This window comes from Dysidea avara, chromosome 7 (assembly GCF_963678975.1).
Source record: "Dysidea avara chromosome 7, odDysAvar1.4, whole genome shotgun sequence".
In the NCBI taxonomy this organism is placed as follows: domain Eukaryota; kingdom Metazoa; phylum Porifera; class Demospongiae; order Dictyoceratida; family Dysideidae; genus Dysidea; species Dysidea avara.
In genome coordinates, this window is record NC_089278.1 from 10,732,931 (window position 1) to 10,751,887 (window position 18,957).

Genomic DNA, 18,957 nt, shown 5'->3' on the forward strand with positions numbered 1-18,957 from the left:
ATTTTTAAACGATTGTCGTCGGCTGAATGTGGCTATAACCAGAGCTAAAAAGGCTCTATATGTGGTTGGTCATTTAAAAACATTTAAAGGGAATAAAGATTGGAAAATGTTTATTGATCATGCTGAAAAGCAGAGGCTCGTAGTTTGTGTTGATAAACATATGAGTTGTGCACAAGAATGTCTAAATAGGGATCTAACTGTCTCAAAGAATGTTGATATATCAGAAAAATCAAATAAAGTACCACAAGCACCACATAGTGACCACTCAAGTTTACTGCCTTCAATGATTCCAGCTGGGGCAGTATCTGTTAAAGAAAGGCATCCTGCAGTGGACAGATCAGCATTTCCTTCGCCAAGAAAAGGTATAAAATATGTTGATCCTCTACCGTTGTCCACAAGGCCAGTGAAGAAGTCAACACCAATCAAGAGTCCTACTGGTATACAAAAACAGTTTCCCAGCTCTTCCACTGAACAGCCTGTAGTTGAAGCGTTGCTGGATTCTTCAGTAACTCCATCAAAAAGTAAAGCCACAGTACCAGTATCTGATAAACACAAATCCTGTTTCACTGATGGCTCCAGTACTACCAACACAGTTGCACAGATATCAAGTGGTGCTTCAAGAAATATCATGCAAGATCTACATTCAGATCATCAGGACATGCCAACTCAAAAGAATACAGCAGTTGATAAAAATGCTAAAAGAACATCAAAGTATGGAATAAGTTCACACATCTGTACAAATGTGAAAGGTGCTCCTGGTGAGAGCAGAGTAGCTGGTGTTGCTGCACCCAATTTCAAACATCATAATGCCATGGATTATAACATCACATGGGGTGGACAGAGAAAACGCATTTCACATTGTACAAAAAGGCCTTGCAGTGACAGTGTAACCAGTAATAGCAAAAGAGTAAAATACAATTCTTTCTCGTAGCTGTGATTTCATTACCGTATTTCATTTTAAGGTTGTAATTCTGTTTCATGTTTTAAATGCATACTAATAAATCCTAATGTTTGATGTTGTGTAAGAATGCAAGTTATATACTATGCAGAGAATAAACGTACCATAGTATAGATAACAGTACAATTGTATGTAACTATGCAAAGTAATACCTACAATAGTGTATATATTATGCAGCACACACAGTTCACTTGATGGCATTTTATTTCATAAGAGCAGCAATTCCATTAGTAATGGTCATGCGATGACCAAGTCTGGTAATTCCTAGTTCCTTTAAATCGTCTTTCGTCATATCAATCAGGTGTTCACCTTGTATTTCATTGTCCCAAAACATTTCAATGTGTTCTTCTAGGCCTATTTCATCCAGCCATGAACAAACATCATCCACAGTCCACTCTGTTACTGGCTTGCTTTTGTAACTTTCACCCTAGTAATTTTGATAATGCATCCTGAACACAATAATATAACTACAGGGTTACATGCAAATGAAAGATTTGTGTACATAGGTGATACCAGGCAAGCTCACCTTTACAGCACAACACATATTATTGACATTTTAATGAGTGATAATTATGTATTCTATCTGGCATTTTGCTTGTCTAGAATGATGGTTCAACATATATAAATCAAGTACCACCACTGTTTGTATAGGTAATCACACACATTTGAGTGCAATTAGGGAATAATTGTACTCGTAACAGCCAAAATTGCACGAAATGTCTATTAATCACATAGTGACCACCCTTCATGGTTTGTAGTGCACATCTATCCAGTTCTATATGGCCATTAACTTCTACCAGGTGATTGCATCATTCTTCTTTATATCACATCATTTGTTGTTGCACTTAAAAGGCTTCATATGTCAGCAATTCTGATTGGCTACTCAAAATGTCTACTATTGTCAGCTTATTTGATTAGCTATTCATCATATCACTTTCTTGTTGCACTTAAAAGGCTTCTGTTATTCTGCTATTTTATTGGCTACTTTACAGTGCAATTACAGAAACAAGGCCATGCGATTTGGGATTAAAGGGGCAGTACGCCAAGCCATACAAGTGCGACAAGCATTTGACACTGTTTTACGTAATTACTGAGCAATTGTGGTTTGGAAATGAACAACAATTCTCACTTCCATACAGCCTGCTACAATGACTTGGAATCATTTTGCTGTGAAACTACATATCTAAACAGGATATTTACGCCAAGTAGAAGATTGTAAACGGCGTGAATGCTCGAAGGTAGCAATGGCACGGAGCGCTTGGAAATGTAGCCACGAGAACAGCAGCGCCAGCCCATTGTAGACAGTTAATTAACTCAACAGGCTTGTTTACTACAAGTTCTTGTCAGTGCAACAATCATGATAAAATTACAAGCCTGTACCAGCTGCTAGAGCCTGGCTGAAGTGGCTGTTTGTAATCCGCCTCGGGCATGGGGCGAGGCGGCTTTATGGGCAGTTCTATTCACTACCAAACAACGATGTGAACTACAGGGGATATACCTTACGAGTAAAACAGTACAAATTTATACCACTACCATCGATTTGTTTACAATTATCCCACTACAGTGGCGTGATGTAATAAAACGCAACAAATTATCATGTCATGAAGATAATTTACGGGATGTGAAATTAGCACTTGTATGGCTTGGAGTACTGTCCCTTTAATTGCACTCCTACAATTGAGACTAATGTATGGCAAACTAAATCACTATGTGATTAATTACCGTACAGCGTAATAATTTGACAGGAAAATTTTGATGAATTCTTAATCTCTTGAAAATAATATTGATGAATGTCCTGCACCAGATACATTCTAATTAACTAGTCACGTGAACTTTGACAAGCAAACTTTTGATGAATGGCAATCTAATTATTATGCTGTACGGTACTGTACCAGCGAATGTTGCACTTGATGTTGTCAATCCAATCACATAATATGGAGACATTTTTGTATTCAGTGTTTCTCCTTTAACAGGTGTATCTGTGAGACTGTCTGAAATCATTTCATTTATGGATACATCTACTTGTACAGTATCTTGAGTATCCTATCTCAGATTCAATCTCAAATTGCAAAATTTTCCTGTGACCCACAAATTATTGGCATTCTTTAACATGTAGCACATGCACTACAGTACAGCAAATTATTATTATTATTATTATTATTAAAGCTTTACAGTGGCCTGTACTGAAGGCCTGACAGCAACATGTGCTGCAGCCTTAGGATTACCTAACCTAACACACTGGAACTGGAGACTTAAAGATTACATTACCTAGCTAACAATAAGGTGAAACAGAAAAGGGTCAAAGAAAGGGAAAAAAAATGATCTTTAAATGTGACCAGGCCTGTGAAAACAGGGAATGTGGGCACAAACTACACCCTGTCACACTGGGGTCATATCTCAGTATTGGAACAAAATATTTGCATTCTGTAACTTGCAAATTAAATGCTTACTATTACTTGAAATTTGCATTGCAATAGCTTAATGGTATAAAAAGGTATGTGTGATGGAAGTTTGGAAAAGTAGACAGAATCATGTGCCCACATGCCCTATTTTTGCAGGCCGGGTCACAAATACTTTGTAACTGCCACATGGCTCCCTCCCCCCCCCCCCCCCCCACACACACACACACACACACACACTTTGGAATACTGTTCTTTGCCCCTGTTGTACAGATGCATGCAGTGTATAGGTATGTGGGTAAAGTACAGGTTCAGCATTTGTGTCATAGACTATGGCTTACCTGCAGTGCTTCAGATTCACTATCATCCTGTAGTTTCAACTGATTGTCAGCCAGAGGCACTTGTGAAGTTGTTTCTGTTTCATTGTGATTATCCTCCATTGGAGGTGGCAAATCTGATGTGTTCAAAGGTGTTATTTCAGGTGGTGGCAACATTGTGCCATCAGCACTATTGTCCTCATGCAATGGTTCAGTTAGCCAAGTTTCAGAAGGTACATCACTTCTGTCAGTAGGTAAATTCTCTAATTCTGAGTCAGACAATGGTACGGGTGGTGGTAACATTTCTGGTGGTGGTAACATTTCTGGTGGTGTAATGTCCAATGGTTCATGTGACAAACCATCAATTGATTTATCATTTGGTTCAGACTCTGGTGGGGGTAACTCTAGCTGGTTGCTGACAGGTTCTGGAATTGGACTGCTAAATGAAACTTCTCCATTGCTAAAGTCTTCCATTGGTGGAGGTAACTGTGAAGGTGACGGTAGGTCAGAGACATTCATATCAAATGTGTCATCAGGTGCAGGAAGTGGTGAGGTTTCTCCTGACTGAAGAACATCGGTGTCAGGAAAATCGAGGGGCGGTGGTAAATCTTGAAGTTGATCCAGGTAACCGATTTCTGGTGGTAATAAAGTGTCTGGTGGTGGGAGGTCTTCAATAGCTAAAGATAAGTCTTCATCATCAGATAGCATGGGAGGAGGAAGAAGGTCTAATTCTGGTAAATCCAAAGGTGTGGGAAAAGCTTCATTTTCTACTGACTCATTAGCTTCCACTCCTGTATTGGTAGTACTTTCTACAACAGTTGGAAGACTTGTATGTTCTGGTGAGTTCCAGTAGTCACTATCAACTGATAAGGAGCTCCTATTGTATTGACTAGGAAGTTTACTAAAGTCGGTTTCTTCTATCATCACCAAAGCAGACTGTCGTCTCAATGGTTGTTCTTCAGTTTTTGTAGGGCTAGGAGTTGTTTCTGTTGGTGATGTGGTACCTTGAGAATCACTTGATGGAGCAGGAGGTTGTGGTATAACAGGTGAAGAATCATGCACAACTATTGGACCAGCATCTTCCTGCTTTTCTTGTTGAGATTTTGTTATAGAGCTAGATGACCCTGTCAATGTTTTCTTAGAAACTTCATCTGTCTTTTTTGTGGGCATCATATTTTCTGCTTTAATCATAGAATTGCGCTCAAACTTTTTAGCCAACAATGAAGTTTTGGAAGTTTTTGTGGTAATGGGACTACCCTGCATTTGCCTATTTGTAGCCTTCTCTGGTACACTGGCATTACTAGCAATATGCTCACTAGGAACAGATTCCTCACCTGTAGTTGGAGTGGTATCCTTTGAAATGGCAGCAGACTTTGGTACAGTCCGTAAAATATTTCGCCAGTTATATGTGCCATCATTAGCCTTTTCTCCTTCAAAAGTCTTGCTGACTTTTGTACTTGACAGACTCTTCATCATAGGAGGTGGGACACTACTAGAATTAGACACCTTGCTTAGCTGTTGTTGATCAAAGTTAGCATCAGTTTTCTCCACCTTGGTAGGTGTTAACTGCATGGCTTCATCTTCAAGTGCTGGAAAATCTTCACCAGAAAACCTCTTTATCAATTTAGAAATCGGAAGCTTCTGTTTTGAAATTTCAGTTTTTTGTGTGCTAGTAGCAAAATCAGTCAAGTCTACTGATTCCATATTGCTACTAGACTCCTGGTCATCATTAATAGCTTTGTTTGCTACCTTTGCCAATGGTGAAGTGATCGGGTTGTTGTTAACTTGACTTTGTTGTGCGACAGCAGGAGTAGACTCTTTTTCTTCTGAAATATCGGTAATACTTTCACTCTTAACAGCAGCTGACATGCGTGGTTGATTGGTTGAAATTCGTTGTTCTCGTTCTAAAGAAGCCTTCTTGAGAGCAATCGCAAAAGGTGATAAATCTTCAGATTCAACACTATTTCTGTTTGATTCTTGACAGGCTTCTGTAGGAGCAGCAAACTGACTAGGAGGTCTTACAGGTTCCTCACTAAGTTGCCTAGTGAGTTTAGCAGTTTGTTGCTTACTCCTTACAATTTCATCTGTCGTGTTTGTCTTTGTTAGTTTGTGTTTCTCAACAGCCATGTTCTGATGAATATTCACCTGATCTGGAGCTGTAGGTGGAGAAATTATGCTATTGCTATTTCGTACTGATTGTGGTGGAGGAGGTGGTTTTCTTGGAACACCAGTTTTTTGTGTGTCATTAGGTAATTCATCCTTTGTTGCTTGTGGGGGTGCAACAGGCTTCTGAGGTGTCTTTTGTATTGGACTTGTTGGCGATGGAACAGTTTGCTGTTTTTTAAGTGTCCTGGGACTATCCTGAGCCTTTGATAGCCCTGCAGGCCTTACAGTTGGGGTAACAACTTTAAGATGAAGCTTTTTTCCAGATTTCACTATGATATTTACCACCTCGTCATGTGTACTAGTGATAATGTTCTGACCATTAGCCTGCAACACAATTAACATGCAAAGTAATTTCCCAATACTTGACAGGTGTGTATATGGGGTATGCATGTACTGTGGAATTAATGATCTGTGATGTATATGCATAGCAGGTACAATTGTACGTGATGAGTTTGAAAAAAAGAGTTTAGCAATCATTGTACAGTACATTAAAATAAGAACTATGAGTGCAGGATTTGTCACTTGCATATGAGAATTTATATGCAGTCTGCATTTTGAAAATGAAAAAAAAGGCCACACTGCTACATTTGAAAGGGCATGCAATGGGACAAATTAGTTAAAACTTTTAGTGTTTTGTTGCAGCTTGTGGAATACAGTGTATATACAACACACCTCAATCAAGTAGTCTCCTACTTTAAGGCTGGCTTTATCAGCACTTCCATCACGATCAACTGAGCCAACAAACTGGAAAGCAGGAATCTCTGGTGTTGGCTTGAATGTTGAGTTGGGGACTATAGAGACAAGAACTTTTTAACAATACCACCATAGTCAACTTATGAATACTTATAAAGTTAAACCTGAGAGTGACTAGAGAGCAATAGGTCACTTATCAACAAAATTCTTTTTAGTACTTACAACAATAGTTTATACATACAGTGAAAGAACTATATATATATATACCACTTTCACACCTCAGATCAAAGGAAAGCCAGTGCATATATATCACATATCGCACTGACTTAAAATGTTAACGAGATATATGCACTGCTACCAGTGCGTATACCTCGTTAAGGCAGTGTGTATATCTCGTTAACTTGAGACATTGTACACTATATCCAGAAATCATCAAATTTCTTTGATGTTATACTGTTATCCTCTTTTCTTATATAGGGAATCAAGCAAGCTTAAATTCTGCCAAACAGCCTGTGATTGTGGGATTCAATTTTAATACATCAACAGTAGTTTGTTTTTTACTTTTGTAAATGTAGCAATTAAAGTAACATAATTAACACTAGTCTCTTAAAATTGCAAAAATAAAATCAAACTACTGTTTGATGTATTAAAATTGAATCCCACAATCACAGTTTGTTTGGCAAAATTCAATCCCATAATCACAGCTTGCTTGGTTCTCTATATAAGACAAGGGTATAGCAACAAAAGATTTTGCCAATTAGGTGGGTCTACATGCCACGGACACTTGTGCTTTGCCTGTATATACGCATTCTGGTCTGCGGCCCTCGTGCCTATGCGTATGTATCAGGCAAAGCACTCGTGCCCGTGGTATAACTATTACATGTATTCCTTCATAATACATTGAATAGACTACTAGACAGATGCTAACAGCATCGTGGGGTGAGCCTGAGTGTATATTTTTGAGTATTGATGGCTACTGAAACAATGTGAGGAATTCTGGAATTGCATAAAGAGTTCATAATATTTTATGGCGGAGAGTGTCTAAGAATCAATATAGCCTGTGCAAAATCACTATGTACACATCTGCGAACCTTTCATTGATGGTATGATAGGTGTTGATAAGGTCAAGTCTTTGATCTGCTACTTTAACCACCTCTTTTCACATCATTGCAGCTCTTCGACGCCGCATATATTCACGGTTTCTATGCCTTCTCCTTTCTGCCTCTTCAGGAGTTTCTGCATCCCTTCTGAACCTGTACTGCTTCCTCCTACGTCGAAGACATTCCTCCGTATCCACTGAATAATTACAAGTGGCCAGACATCACTCACATGGCATAACAGTAATCTATACCGATAGCTCTCGTGAAATGAACCATTACACATACCAAATATGGATTAACTCCTCCGTGAAATGAACCATTACACATACCAAATATGGCAAACAGTAATCTACGCCGTTAACTCCTCCGTGAAATGAACCATTACACATACCAAATATGGCTAAGCAGTAACCTACGCGTTAAGTCCTCCGTGGAATGGACGATTACACGCACTTGTATGGACTACGCACACCGTATAAGGAGAATGGTATGGAAGCACGTGTAAGGTATCCGCTTTATATCGTAATTTATTGTAAACCTGTCCATTACACTGCTGACTCACTAGTGTGGGGCTCGCTCAGGCTCGCCCCAATAATATACATGCAAATACATAAAACAGGAAACTACTATTGAAACTTACTTTTAATTCCTCTCATTGCAAATCCATATCCCTGTGGACCTTTACTGATGTAAATGTCACGAGGGATTCCAACACCAGATTTACTAGTGTGCATAAACAGTAACAATAATTTATAACTTTATGGGAAGGTTGACAGAAGAAAAAAGTGATGAATCAGTATAATTTATGTAGCATGTATACACAAGTATATAAAGGTGGCTGTTTAGATGAATTTTATCATATACCAAGCTGAATTTTTTCTTCTGTCAAAATTTCCTATTCTTACAGGTATGTAGGTATTGCACAAGAATATGGCATATAATATAGTACTGCACATGATGCAATATTTCTAACACATTGCCCCGTGCGCATGCGCAAAGCGTTAAGCAATTGGTTTGTCTTTTTTTTTCTGTGAACACTAACCATCTATTTGCGTTGTACATACACTTCTACTACTTCTTTACACTTCGAAGATATCTAATAAAACAAACATACATCATTATAGTTGACTTTGTTGCGAACGACTCCCAACATGCTGCTTTTCCAGTTTCTACATGTGCTAACACTACGAATGTCTATCGCTGTATGAAAGGCACATTGTATTTAAGCAGGCATAGTATGCATGCTGTTCGACGATGTATGATAGTCTACAGTAATACTATGTCAAGAAAGAAAGTGCTCCCTCAAAGTTTGTGAAATCGAAGAATTTAAAATTGACATCAAGAAGCATCGGTGAGTATTCCTAGCTAAGTAACTAGCTAGCTATTCCTCAATTAACACTTTTTTTGCATCAAATGTATAGCATGTACAAGTTGAGCTGGATCCTGAAAAACAGCTAAAATTAAAAGTGGATTTTTCTCAAAAGAGTAAACATTTCAGCCAACCAGATGATTAATGGTGACAGCAAAGGTGTCAACAACAGATACATACAGTTTGGCTCCATTACAAGTTCGGGAAAGGGCTGCAATGAACACTGTACTTTATGGTTTCCCCATAGGAAATGCATGTTGAAAATTTTGATTGGCCGTAAATATTATGTCAGACATTTGAATGAAACGATTTTGAAAAATTTTTTGTGGGTCAAGCAGTACTACGAGTTTACCAAGTTTCAAGATAGTGTGCAATTTTATCCATGAGTCATTAAATGTTTTTGAGGATCCAGCTTAACGCATACATACTATAGTAAAGAAAGACGTACTAAACTAAGAAGGGAACTTATAGCAGCAAGGCACTATTCTGAATCCTATGAACAGAAGCAATGTGTATAATCTTATTGAGGATTACGTACTAACCGCAGGGGGAATGTACTTTTTAAAAGTTTTAGTAGTGTTAAGTATTTAGCATGAGTGATTGGTTAATAATACTGCAGTCCATTTAATGACTTAGATACTATTGGTACACTGATATGCATTCTTCGGATGTATACAATACATACTTATAACTTACTGTGGTGGTACTGGTGATGGCTTTGCATTTGGTCTATTAATGGTAGCTGCCATACTTAAAGATCTCTGGGGCATATTTCCACCTGAAGGTCTGCTACCTTGTCCTATATTGGTGGCTGACTGCTGAGGTCGTGTTTTTGGTGTGCCATTGCCATCAACTGAAATTGAAACAGGAACCTTCTTCTGTTCCTCTTGTACAGCTGAAAGTAAAAGGCTCTGAGCAATAGTAGTTGGGGTTGGGCTATGCGGGGCTGGAAAATTTTCATAATGGCTTGCTCTGGATGGTCTCTTGGCGTGGGGATTGTACTGTGGAGGATCTGATATTTGTTCTGTAAGCATAATGGAAACAGTCATTGTATATACATACGGTTAGCAGGGGCGGATCCAGGGGGGGGGCTTTGGGGGCTGAAGCCCCCCTTCACTTTTAGGCTTTACTTGATCAATATGCTGAGGATTATAATGAAATTTTGTCATAGCATAATTTTATGATCACTAATAATACAAATACTCATAAAACCACCTTATAAACATCTTTCCAAGGTATTATCAGTGGATTTATGCTAAAGTTTATGCAACAAGGACCCGGATCAGTATTGGAGGTGTACAAGATAGAGATATTCTAATAGAGCAGTCACCTAACTACTCTAATAGAACATTCACTGGAAGCAGATAGTTGGTTCTGCTATGCAAATCTGCCTGCACCTATACATACAATGAAGTGCATTGGTCTGTTTAAAAGGGTTTGATTTATCTACTTGTGTAGTTAATATGTATGGCAATACTTGATTCAGGTACATAATGTCCATTGAAAATGCTCTCAGATTCAATCTCGTATCATTCAAATTTTAAAATTTTCCACCTTCAACATTATTATTCTAACATGCACTTATTGTTGTGCAATTGTGACAGAGTGCATCATGTGCTTGGTTGTCTGTACCTACCCAAACTTTTCCATAATAAAATGCTTCAGAGAGCCATACCTATAATCTAAAGGCAGTATATAAAATGTCTAGAGGCAGAAATATGAATTTTATGTGGAAATGTCTCCAAATTGCAGTATTTTAGCATCTATTTTTCAAAAATTTCCTGGGGGGGGGGGGGGGGGCATGCCCCCAGAGCTACCCAAGAGATTAGTACCTGGAGTAAGCCCCCCCCTTTTATAAATCCTAGATCCGCCCCTGGTTAGTACAAACTATTGAGTTCATAATCAAATAAGTAGCATGATGTATAATATTAGTCTTCACAGTAGAATACTAATAGTGTACAATGCATGTAGGATGTATACATACCAACATCACTGTCAGTAAAGCGAAGGATCCCAGATGAAAGGTGATGGTGACCACACAAAATTGCAACTTGGTTGGCTGGCTGGTGAGAGTGGTTCAACATTTGTTTATCAGCACCTCGTTTTAGTAGCAACATGGCACTATCAACCTGTATCATGAAACAGTAGTGGTTATACAGTATGGTACTTCATACAGTGTAATGCCCAGAAAGTGAAATAACTCTTACACAATTACAGAAATACTGCCTAGTAGGGAAATTCCCAAAAGAAAATGGCATTCTCAATAATACCATCATCATAAATCAGAATCAGGTATGTAACTGAAAATCCCTTCACAAAAGTGTCTTAGTGTATCTAGACTTAAAAGGAAACCTATACAGAAGCTCTATTGTCTTTATTTAAACTACCAAACCCAATTATTGGTCTGCTATCCTAAAAGGCTTACAATGCATCATAATTATACAAAGACTCAATGTGGCATGTGCATTTTTGGGTCTGACAGATAATTATTATCTGTTCTCTACATCTTTCCTCACCTTTCATCCCCATCGTCATCTTCATGCAATACCCAGGTGTAAACTTTTTCTTTTTTATAGGTACATATACAACAACCACAAAAAATTTTGAAGTGCATACACTACTATAAAAGGAAGCAGTTTTGCTATGAAAAGCAAAGCATGTAGTGACCACACCCCTTAATGTCTATCACATGGGATACCTCCACCAGAGGCTCACTTGTTGCAAACAGTGATACACCTAATGAAGCAGTCACCCTAACACAACAGCCACATACAATATTCTAATAAAATGGTCACACATGTAGATGTGAAGTAGGAAAATATACAGTACTGTTTACATTATATTTACCTGCCCATGGGATGCAGCCACATGTAATGGAGTATTGCCAACATTGTTTTTTGCACTGATATCAGCCTTGAATCTCAGCAGTAAATCAATATGTTTAGTGTAGCCATGTTTACATGCATGATGAAGTTCAGTCCATTGATGTTTGTCCCTGAGATTAACGGTGGCATAATCCTTGAGCAGTGTTTCACATACTTCAGGATGATCACCCATGATTACCGCATGGTACAGAGGTGTAAGGCTCTACAAATATTTGTATATACACAACACATGTATTCTAGTTTAATGTACAATAGTAACATATATAAAGTAGTATAGTTTGGAGCATTCCAGTCAAAAAATACCTGAAAACATTTAAAGAGAAAGCCATCAAACATTATTGACATACAAGTGTATAAACATTTATATCATTGCACAATAAAAAATATAAGGGGTATACTCTTCAAGCAAAAGTCAACAGTCTAAACTGTACAAATTACATTATAGTACAATGACTTATAAACTGTACGTCATAGTAGATACCTTTCCATCTTTGCTATTAGGGGATGCTCCCAAGGAAAGTAGAGTCTGCATAAATTAAATGCACTTTAGAATTATATTGCACTCATGTACAATGTATTAACATAATTCACAGTAGATATGCACACACATTAACACACCACTAAGTCACACAGTAAACATGTACACACGTACCTTTATAGCTTTAGAATTGCCTCCTATGGCTGCTCTGTGTATAGGTAACAGTCCTTCTTTGCCACAAAAGTCAATATGTGTTCCTCCTGACACAAGTGTCAAAATCATACTGGGATTTCCAAAACGGCCGCAAGCTATTCCCAGTGGTGTATCTAAATATTAGTGATACACATAATTATGTGCACAAGTATACACCGTGTATTGTATGTACTGTACTACTGTATGCAGTATTGAATCAAATTTCTGTCATTGTGAAAATTAACATGCCTCATGGTACAGTAATTACACCATACAGGCAGTAAATTTTTATAAATATTTAGTTGTAGTCACTAGCCAATACATTGGGGTAACTAAAGTGATAGCTGACGCAACTACATGCAAATAATTTTGGGAACAAAATGTGTGTCCTGGCTGTGAGCCACACATAAATTTTAACGAAACCTTCCATAACTTGCATACCAAAATTACATGTCAAGTACTATTAAGCTTGAAATCAGCAAGAAGAGGTTCTGTATTACTCCTATAATTCCTATGCATTAAAGCTGCCATTCAAAACTTTTCCAATAAATGTTTTATGCAGTCGCATGTGCAGCATGCTGCAATAAGTGTGCATATTATCTTTTCTCTTGTCTAAGCTTCGTCAATGAAATAACCAACCATACATAAGAAGTAAAAAATTAAATCTCCATGCAACAGTATACAGCATACGAAGTAATCTCTGTAATGGGTATTTTCTTACTTCCATCATCAGTGATAAAATTTGCATCTAATCCAGTTGCTAATGCTTTTTCAACCTTCCTTAAAGCATTAGCAGCAACAAGCTCCACAAACTTCTTTTGGTTGGCCTGAAATACAATAGAAATCACAACTACAATTGCTGTACTGTAAAGCACTGAAAAATAGAAAATATTAACTGATACCTTCAGCCAAGCATATAACTCGACTACTTATGTTTATTTCTTCTTTAAGACATGCTTTTTCACTATATTAGTAGCTACAGCGTGTGTACAATGTCCTCATTTATGTCTCATTCCTTTCTCCACTACCGAGTACATGTACATAGGTGTTGATTCATGGGTAGTGTGTTGATGAATTCCTGCTGACTGTCACATTTATAATGTGGATTGATTGCAGAGGTGCTTCTCATATACTGTTTTTCAATTGTAATGCTGTTCTGAATGTAGCTAGCTGAAAATGAAGCAAACTCACTACTTCACTTTTCAGTAATTAATTGATACTTACAGTATACGTGTCCAAATGTCTGGCACTGTTCTTTCTTTTGATGCAGTATATGTAGTCATACAAAAAAGTAAATGAACAAGTATAAGAAAACATTAGGAAATTTAGAATCATAGAAATAAAAAATTATGAAACAAGGAACACCTGCAGATTACTAATGAACATTTGTGACCTGCTGTGCGAAAACCTGACTTAATTGGATTTTCCTCAAGTTTCATTTTATGACTTAGAGAAAACCAATGGGTTATTAAAGTTTCAGCTTTATCTGGTAAGTGCTTTCAGAGTTATAGCGATAGACAACAAGAATAGCAAAACAATCGCTTTGTACAGTGGCTATACGGAAAAGTTACAGGCACTTGTGTAATCAATCATAAGTTGAGTGCAATGGGCTACACAGAGTTGAGGCTTGAGTCATTCTATTCACCACGAACCGGGGCATTCATCAAGGTATAGGTTTTGGCCTATGCTATTAAACAAGAAGGTTGTTTAAGCTTAGAAACGGTGATGATAAAAGACAAGTTTTACCGCAATGTAAACAAACACACATAACTCATGTTTGCTTTATGGTACAATGAAACAAATATATTACTCTTCAGAAGAGTGGTACAGTGTATATTAGATATTTCAATTCTTCACTGTTTACTAAAGTGATTAAAACATGCACATATTTTTTTTACCCGATGTATTTCAAAGACATTTATCTAAAAAAAAAACAACAGAATTACTGATGATGCAAACAAGTCAGGTTTTTGCTCAGCATCTCACATTTATTCCTTACTTCAATTTGAAGTAGGAAATGTATATGCAGGTGTCCCTACTCAAACTACTTTAGATTTTTTTCTTTATACTTGTAACCTATTTACCATGTTATTAAAGGTTAGCCTCTTATATGAGCCATACAATGCATGTGGTTGGCACCTACATGTTTACTACCACTAACTTGTGCCACAAAGCCACATGTGCAAACTTTAGGAATTTCAAGATCAGTATTTTTCTTGTGTATGGCAGCATGTTACCAATACACAGAGAAAATAATTTCAAAATCTGTTTCTTGAGCTGCTAGTGTAACTTTATCTAATTGTTTGCACAAATTCCTGAACTGATCACCATAATAGACTAGTGTGCTCATTGTAAGATACCATACAGTTATACAGACACTAAGACTAAATAATGACATGAAGAAAAGGAATGAATATGACATGAGCAAATACTCTTGACATACATGCAGTACACTGTCACTGTAAATATAATCACCTTCGTGTTAGCTTTAACTATCTGCTTTTCAGTCATGCCAGGTACACTCATAAAATCCCTACATCTGTATCTAAACTCCAACTGAGGTACATGACCTTGTAGAGCATAATCTGTAAGCAATCTTTCTTCATCTAAAAACTTTCCAGGACGCCCATGAGATGACGGTAAATAAAGTCCATAATTATCTGCTTCTTTTTCTGTCTGCAAAGGCATTGAAGATTTTGCACTAATACACATACATACCACGGTGAGACATATCTATACACATTCATGTGGTGCCATTGTGTACAGTACACAATTGTAATATGATATCACAAGTTTGCAACAGTGTCAGAATATGCAGTACAATGTTCAATAAAATCCAGCATCCTGATGAGCATCTAAGCATGTGATATTGTTAGTGGTATTTATACACAACTACAATTTCATCACACTGAATTTACCCCATCATTTATGGCAGTCCCACAGCTTTGACGAACCAAATTTATTTTGCCTACAGTTTCACCAAGTGTATGTTGATAATATAGGTATGCCATACACTTCTTTGCAATACCAAATCAGTTCCAGCACTAGAAACCTCAATTACCATACACCCACATACACTTACTGTACATATATACCTTGGCAATTTTTTCAAGTGTTATCAACTGAGCTGCCTTTACAGTATCATTTGGATTGACCACTACACATTTCTGTAAAATATAATTACACCAATGGAAATTCAATTTTATAACATACATTAGTATAACTGACTAGATGCAAAGCAACGGGCCATACATACACATTTTGTGTTTCTCTGTTGTAACCCTTTAAGCTAATGCATTATAGTAGATTCTAAGCTTACAATCATATCAATTCATTACTTCGTTATACCCACCTGAGCATTGATCTCTGGAATGAATACACGAACCAGTAAAGTTGATTCTTTCAAAGCAGACATATCTGCAAGACTACAGTAGCATGCATGTACATGTGTGAACACATCAACTAAACACACACCACATATAGTACGTATTGTGTACAAAAGAAAAATGGCAAATTTGTTCCCAAATATTATAGCATGAATGCAATACTGGCCACCATACCAGTGCCAAGTATATACTACTGCTGTCCATTATTAGTCTATCAGTTGGTAAGAAATTTCTTTTTACGAACTATATTTCCTGCATATTAGTGTCTACACACATAAGTTACTCATCAAAAACTTTTACCAGACCACTCCTTAGCCAGCCCTAGCACCAAATATACACATTCCTCGGTGAGCTGAAAATAATATCCAAAATAAACAATGCTGTTACAACTCCGCTCCTGATAAAACTGGACAGTGGCTCAACGACTTAAGTCTAAGAGAGCTTTTCTGTGTTGAGTGAGTGATACTGTTACGCAGTAGGTGTGGCTACCAAATATCGACAAATTACCAAATTCACATACATATCATTGCCTCTAACTAGTCACCTTGCTTTACTTCTGTTAGCTGTGATGTTTCTAGTACACCTATAGCGTCAACTTTAAACCACCCTCCGTTACCAACCACGAGCCATTTTTGCCTCACGTGATAATTTATAGACTACGCCTTTCAGTTCCAAAAGCAAGCACGCGCGTGAGCTGTCGATTGCTGGTGATTGTCAAGTGTCGACCTCGGTGTACACATTTCGCGTACTATACATGGCTTCCATTGGTAGGTTCTCAGGGCGGTTTTCAGCCATTCTCAGAGAAGTTGTGAACAAAAGATTCCTTCACTCAACCACTGGCGAGTCAGATATAAGTGAGTTTCGTATGCAGTCCAGTGTGTTTGAACCTATGCGAAAGCTGAAATCTTATTATTATTATTATTATTATTATTATTAGATTTCTTTATTGTTACACTGTTTATACAACCTTTGTATGCTAGAGCCATGTACAACTTTTGCACCAGAAAATGACTAAAAGGCGTGGAATTTACAGAAAGTGAGCCCCTGTGCCAAAAAGATATATGGTTTGTGCCATGCGGGACTATTCTCACTGGTGGTTTTCAAGATGCTAATAGAACATCCCACAGTTTATACATTCAGGGTTCTGTGTTATACATCCAGTGTTCTGTAAAACACGTACAGTACTAGTGATTATTGTCTTCCTAGATTGTGTATATTTTTGGGACACTGTTACGTCATGTGAATAACCACTAGTACTGTACGTGTTTTACAGAACACTGGATGTATAACATAGAACCCTGAATGTATAAACTGTGGGATGTTCTATTAGCATCTTGAAAACCACCAGTGAGAATAGTCCCGCATGGCACAAAGTATATATCTTTTAGGCACAGGGGCTCACTTTCTGTAATTCCACTTCTTTTAGTCATTTTCTGGTGCCAAAGTTGTACATGTATCACCCCTGGGATAATTGGTTCACTTGCACATTTTAACTAGATTTGGCAGGCAACCAAGGCTATTAAAAGTTGAACAAGTTGTCAATGAAGCCACCTGTGGCTGTAGGATAAGGCTGGGGGATAGTATGAACATATCGGAATATCGGGATAGTATAGCAAGGGGTAGGCACTATCAATAGTCCTGTAGAGAACCATCTGCGACTGGGATCAAGGTTTTTGATTGACGAAAATATACCTTGATCACTTGATTTCGCCTTAAAAACAGCCTTGATTGCTTGATAATTTAGCACATATTTTTGTAAATTATCGTTTTGTTTGCGAGCTAGCTTAAATCACCACTTTCTAGGACGTCTTGATCACTTGATTAAGTGCTAATTTACCTCTTGACCGCTTGATTTGATTTTGACCCCAATCACAGATGGTTCTACAAGACTATTGGTAGTGACTACCCCTTGTATAGCTATCGTGTATCGCCTATTGTTTGAAATTTACTATTGGACAGTAATTAAAATGTAAATATTCATGCAAAACACTTGTAAAAATAATATTTGGGAACAAAATCAGTCTAAAAAGGCTGTTTAGTCTCTTAGTCAAAAACACATCCAGTATATCCCTCCTTGCATACTGTATCTCTGAAGGTAATAAGTAGATTTTCACTATCGTTATACTGTCGTCTATCGTGAACAGTGCCTAATTACTATTGTTCGGACACTGAAAAATTCACTATTGCCCAGGGCAAAACTTCTTGGTGACTTTCTTTATGATTTTCTTTTGTGTTTGTTTACAATACTAGCAAACAATCATACAACGGTTACTGAGGTTGTTAAAATGATTCATGATCATGCGTCCAGATTGTAACTAACATTTTCACACATTTTTTATATTTCTCGTCAATTATTGTGGTTGATTACATGACATAACAGTGTCCTGTAAATATATGCATTCTCTAGAGACCTATGTGGCCTGCTGAGTGAAAACCCGACTAGTTTGCATAATTCTGTTTTTGAGATCAACTGCATTGAAAATACACTGTAAAAAAGCACGTGCTGCTTTATGCACATTTTAATTACTTCAGTGAACAATATTCGATTTATACCACAGTAGGAAGATATTTAACTTATGGGTGCCCTACTACTAATATGATAACTTGATTTTCACCTCCAAAGAATTTCTATTATAAATGGTACTGAAGGGTGGAATCAGCAGCTGTGTTTTATAGATATTAACTGCATGATATATCTGCTTATGTGCTACTCTTGACTATTTTATTAGGGTATGGCTGCTCTATTAGAGTATCTTGATTGGGGGTTGTAGTCTACTATTTTAATGCACTTGTACCTCACCTTTGTTTAAACCTATGGATTATGGTTGAAGCCAGATCATCCAATCAGAAAAGGAAGGACAAGTGATTTTGATTCTGGTTGGAAATATTTAAGTGTACCATGGCACCCATGCTTCCTATGCCCTTGTACCATTGCAGTCACCTGAGAGCAAAAAATTTCCTTTCTGTAACATGAAGTAATGTGAGTTCTGTGTGTTTGTTTACATTGCTGTAAA

General features: G+C 37.4%; 3 protein-coding genes across 5 annotated transcripts in view; 2 read left to right on the forward strand and 1 right to left on the reverse strand.

Moving 5' to 3' along the window:
• The window catches only part of LOC136260063 (uncharacterized), a 50,558-nt gene extending 49,514 nt beyond the window's left edge, over window positions 1-1,044 (forward strand). Inside the window, exon 11 of one of the 2 annotated variants that reach the window (XR_010703413.1) lies at window positions 1-36. Coding sequence is in view for 1 of the 2 variants with exons in the window: in XM_066053669.1 (XP_065909741.1) it covers window positions 1-931 (931 nt within the window). In the remaining variant the exon portion in view is untranslated. The other variant, XM_066053669.1, reaches the window with a different exon arrangement.
• On the reverse strand, window positions 951-16,620 carry LOC136260064 (SH3 and multiple ankyrin repeat domains protein 2-like). 2 transcript variants are annotated; one of them, XM_066053670.1, is made up of 14 exons: window positions 16,488-16,620; window positions 15,910-15,982; window positions 15,653-15,724; window positions 15,033-15,233; window positions 13,279-13,384; window positions 12,540-12,691; window positions 12,369-12,413; window positions 11,850-12,089; window positions 10,987-11,131; window positions 9,699-10,026; window positions 8,274-8,356; window positions 6,513-6,631; window positions 3,699-6,164; window positions 951-1,385 (listed from the first exon to the last, which is right to left on the reverse strand). In XM_066053670.1, exons 2-14 carry the CDS (start codon window positions 15,970-15,972, stop codon window positions 1,161-1,163), a joined length of 4,245 nt encoding a protein of 1,414 aa, XP_065909742.1. In that variant the 5' UTR covers window positions 15,973-15,982; window positions 16,488-16,620; the 3' UTR covers window positions 951-1,160. The 2 variants fall into 2 exon arrangements, with proteins under 2 accessions (XP_065909742.1, XP_065909743.1); XM_066053671.1 differs by having other exon boundaries at window positions 15,910-15,974; window positions 16,488-16,571.
• LOC136260072 (phosphonoacetaldehyde hydrolase-like) overlaps window positions 16,574-18,957 on the forward strand; it is an 8,561-nt gene continuing 6,177 nt past the window's right edge. Inside the window, exon 1 of the mRNA XM_066053687.1 lies at window positions 16,574-16,797. Within this exon, the coding sequence (XP_065909759.1) occupies window positions 16,698-16,797 (100 nt within the window). The 5' untranslated portion in view covers window positions 16,574-16,697. The remainder of the gene's footprint in view (window positions 16,798-18,957) is intronic.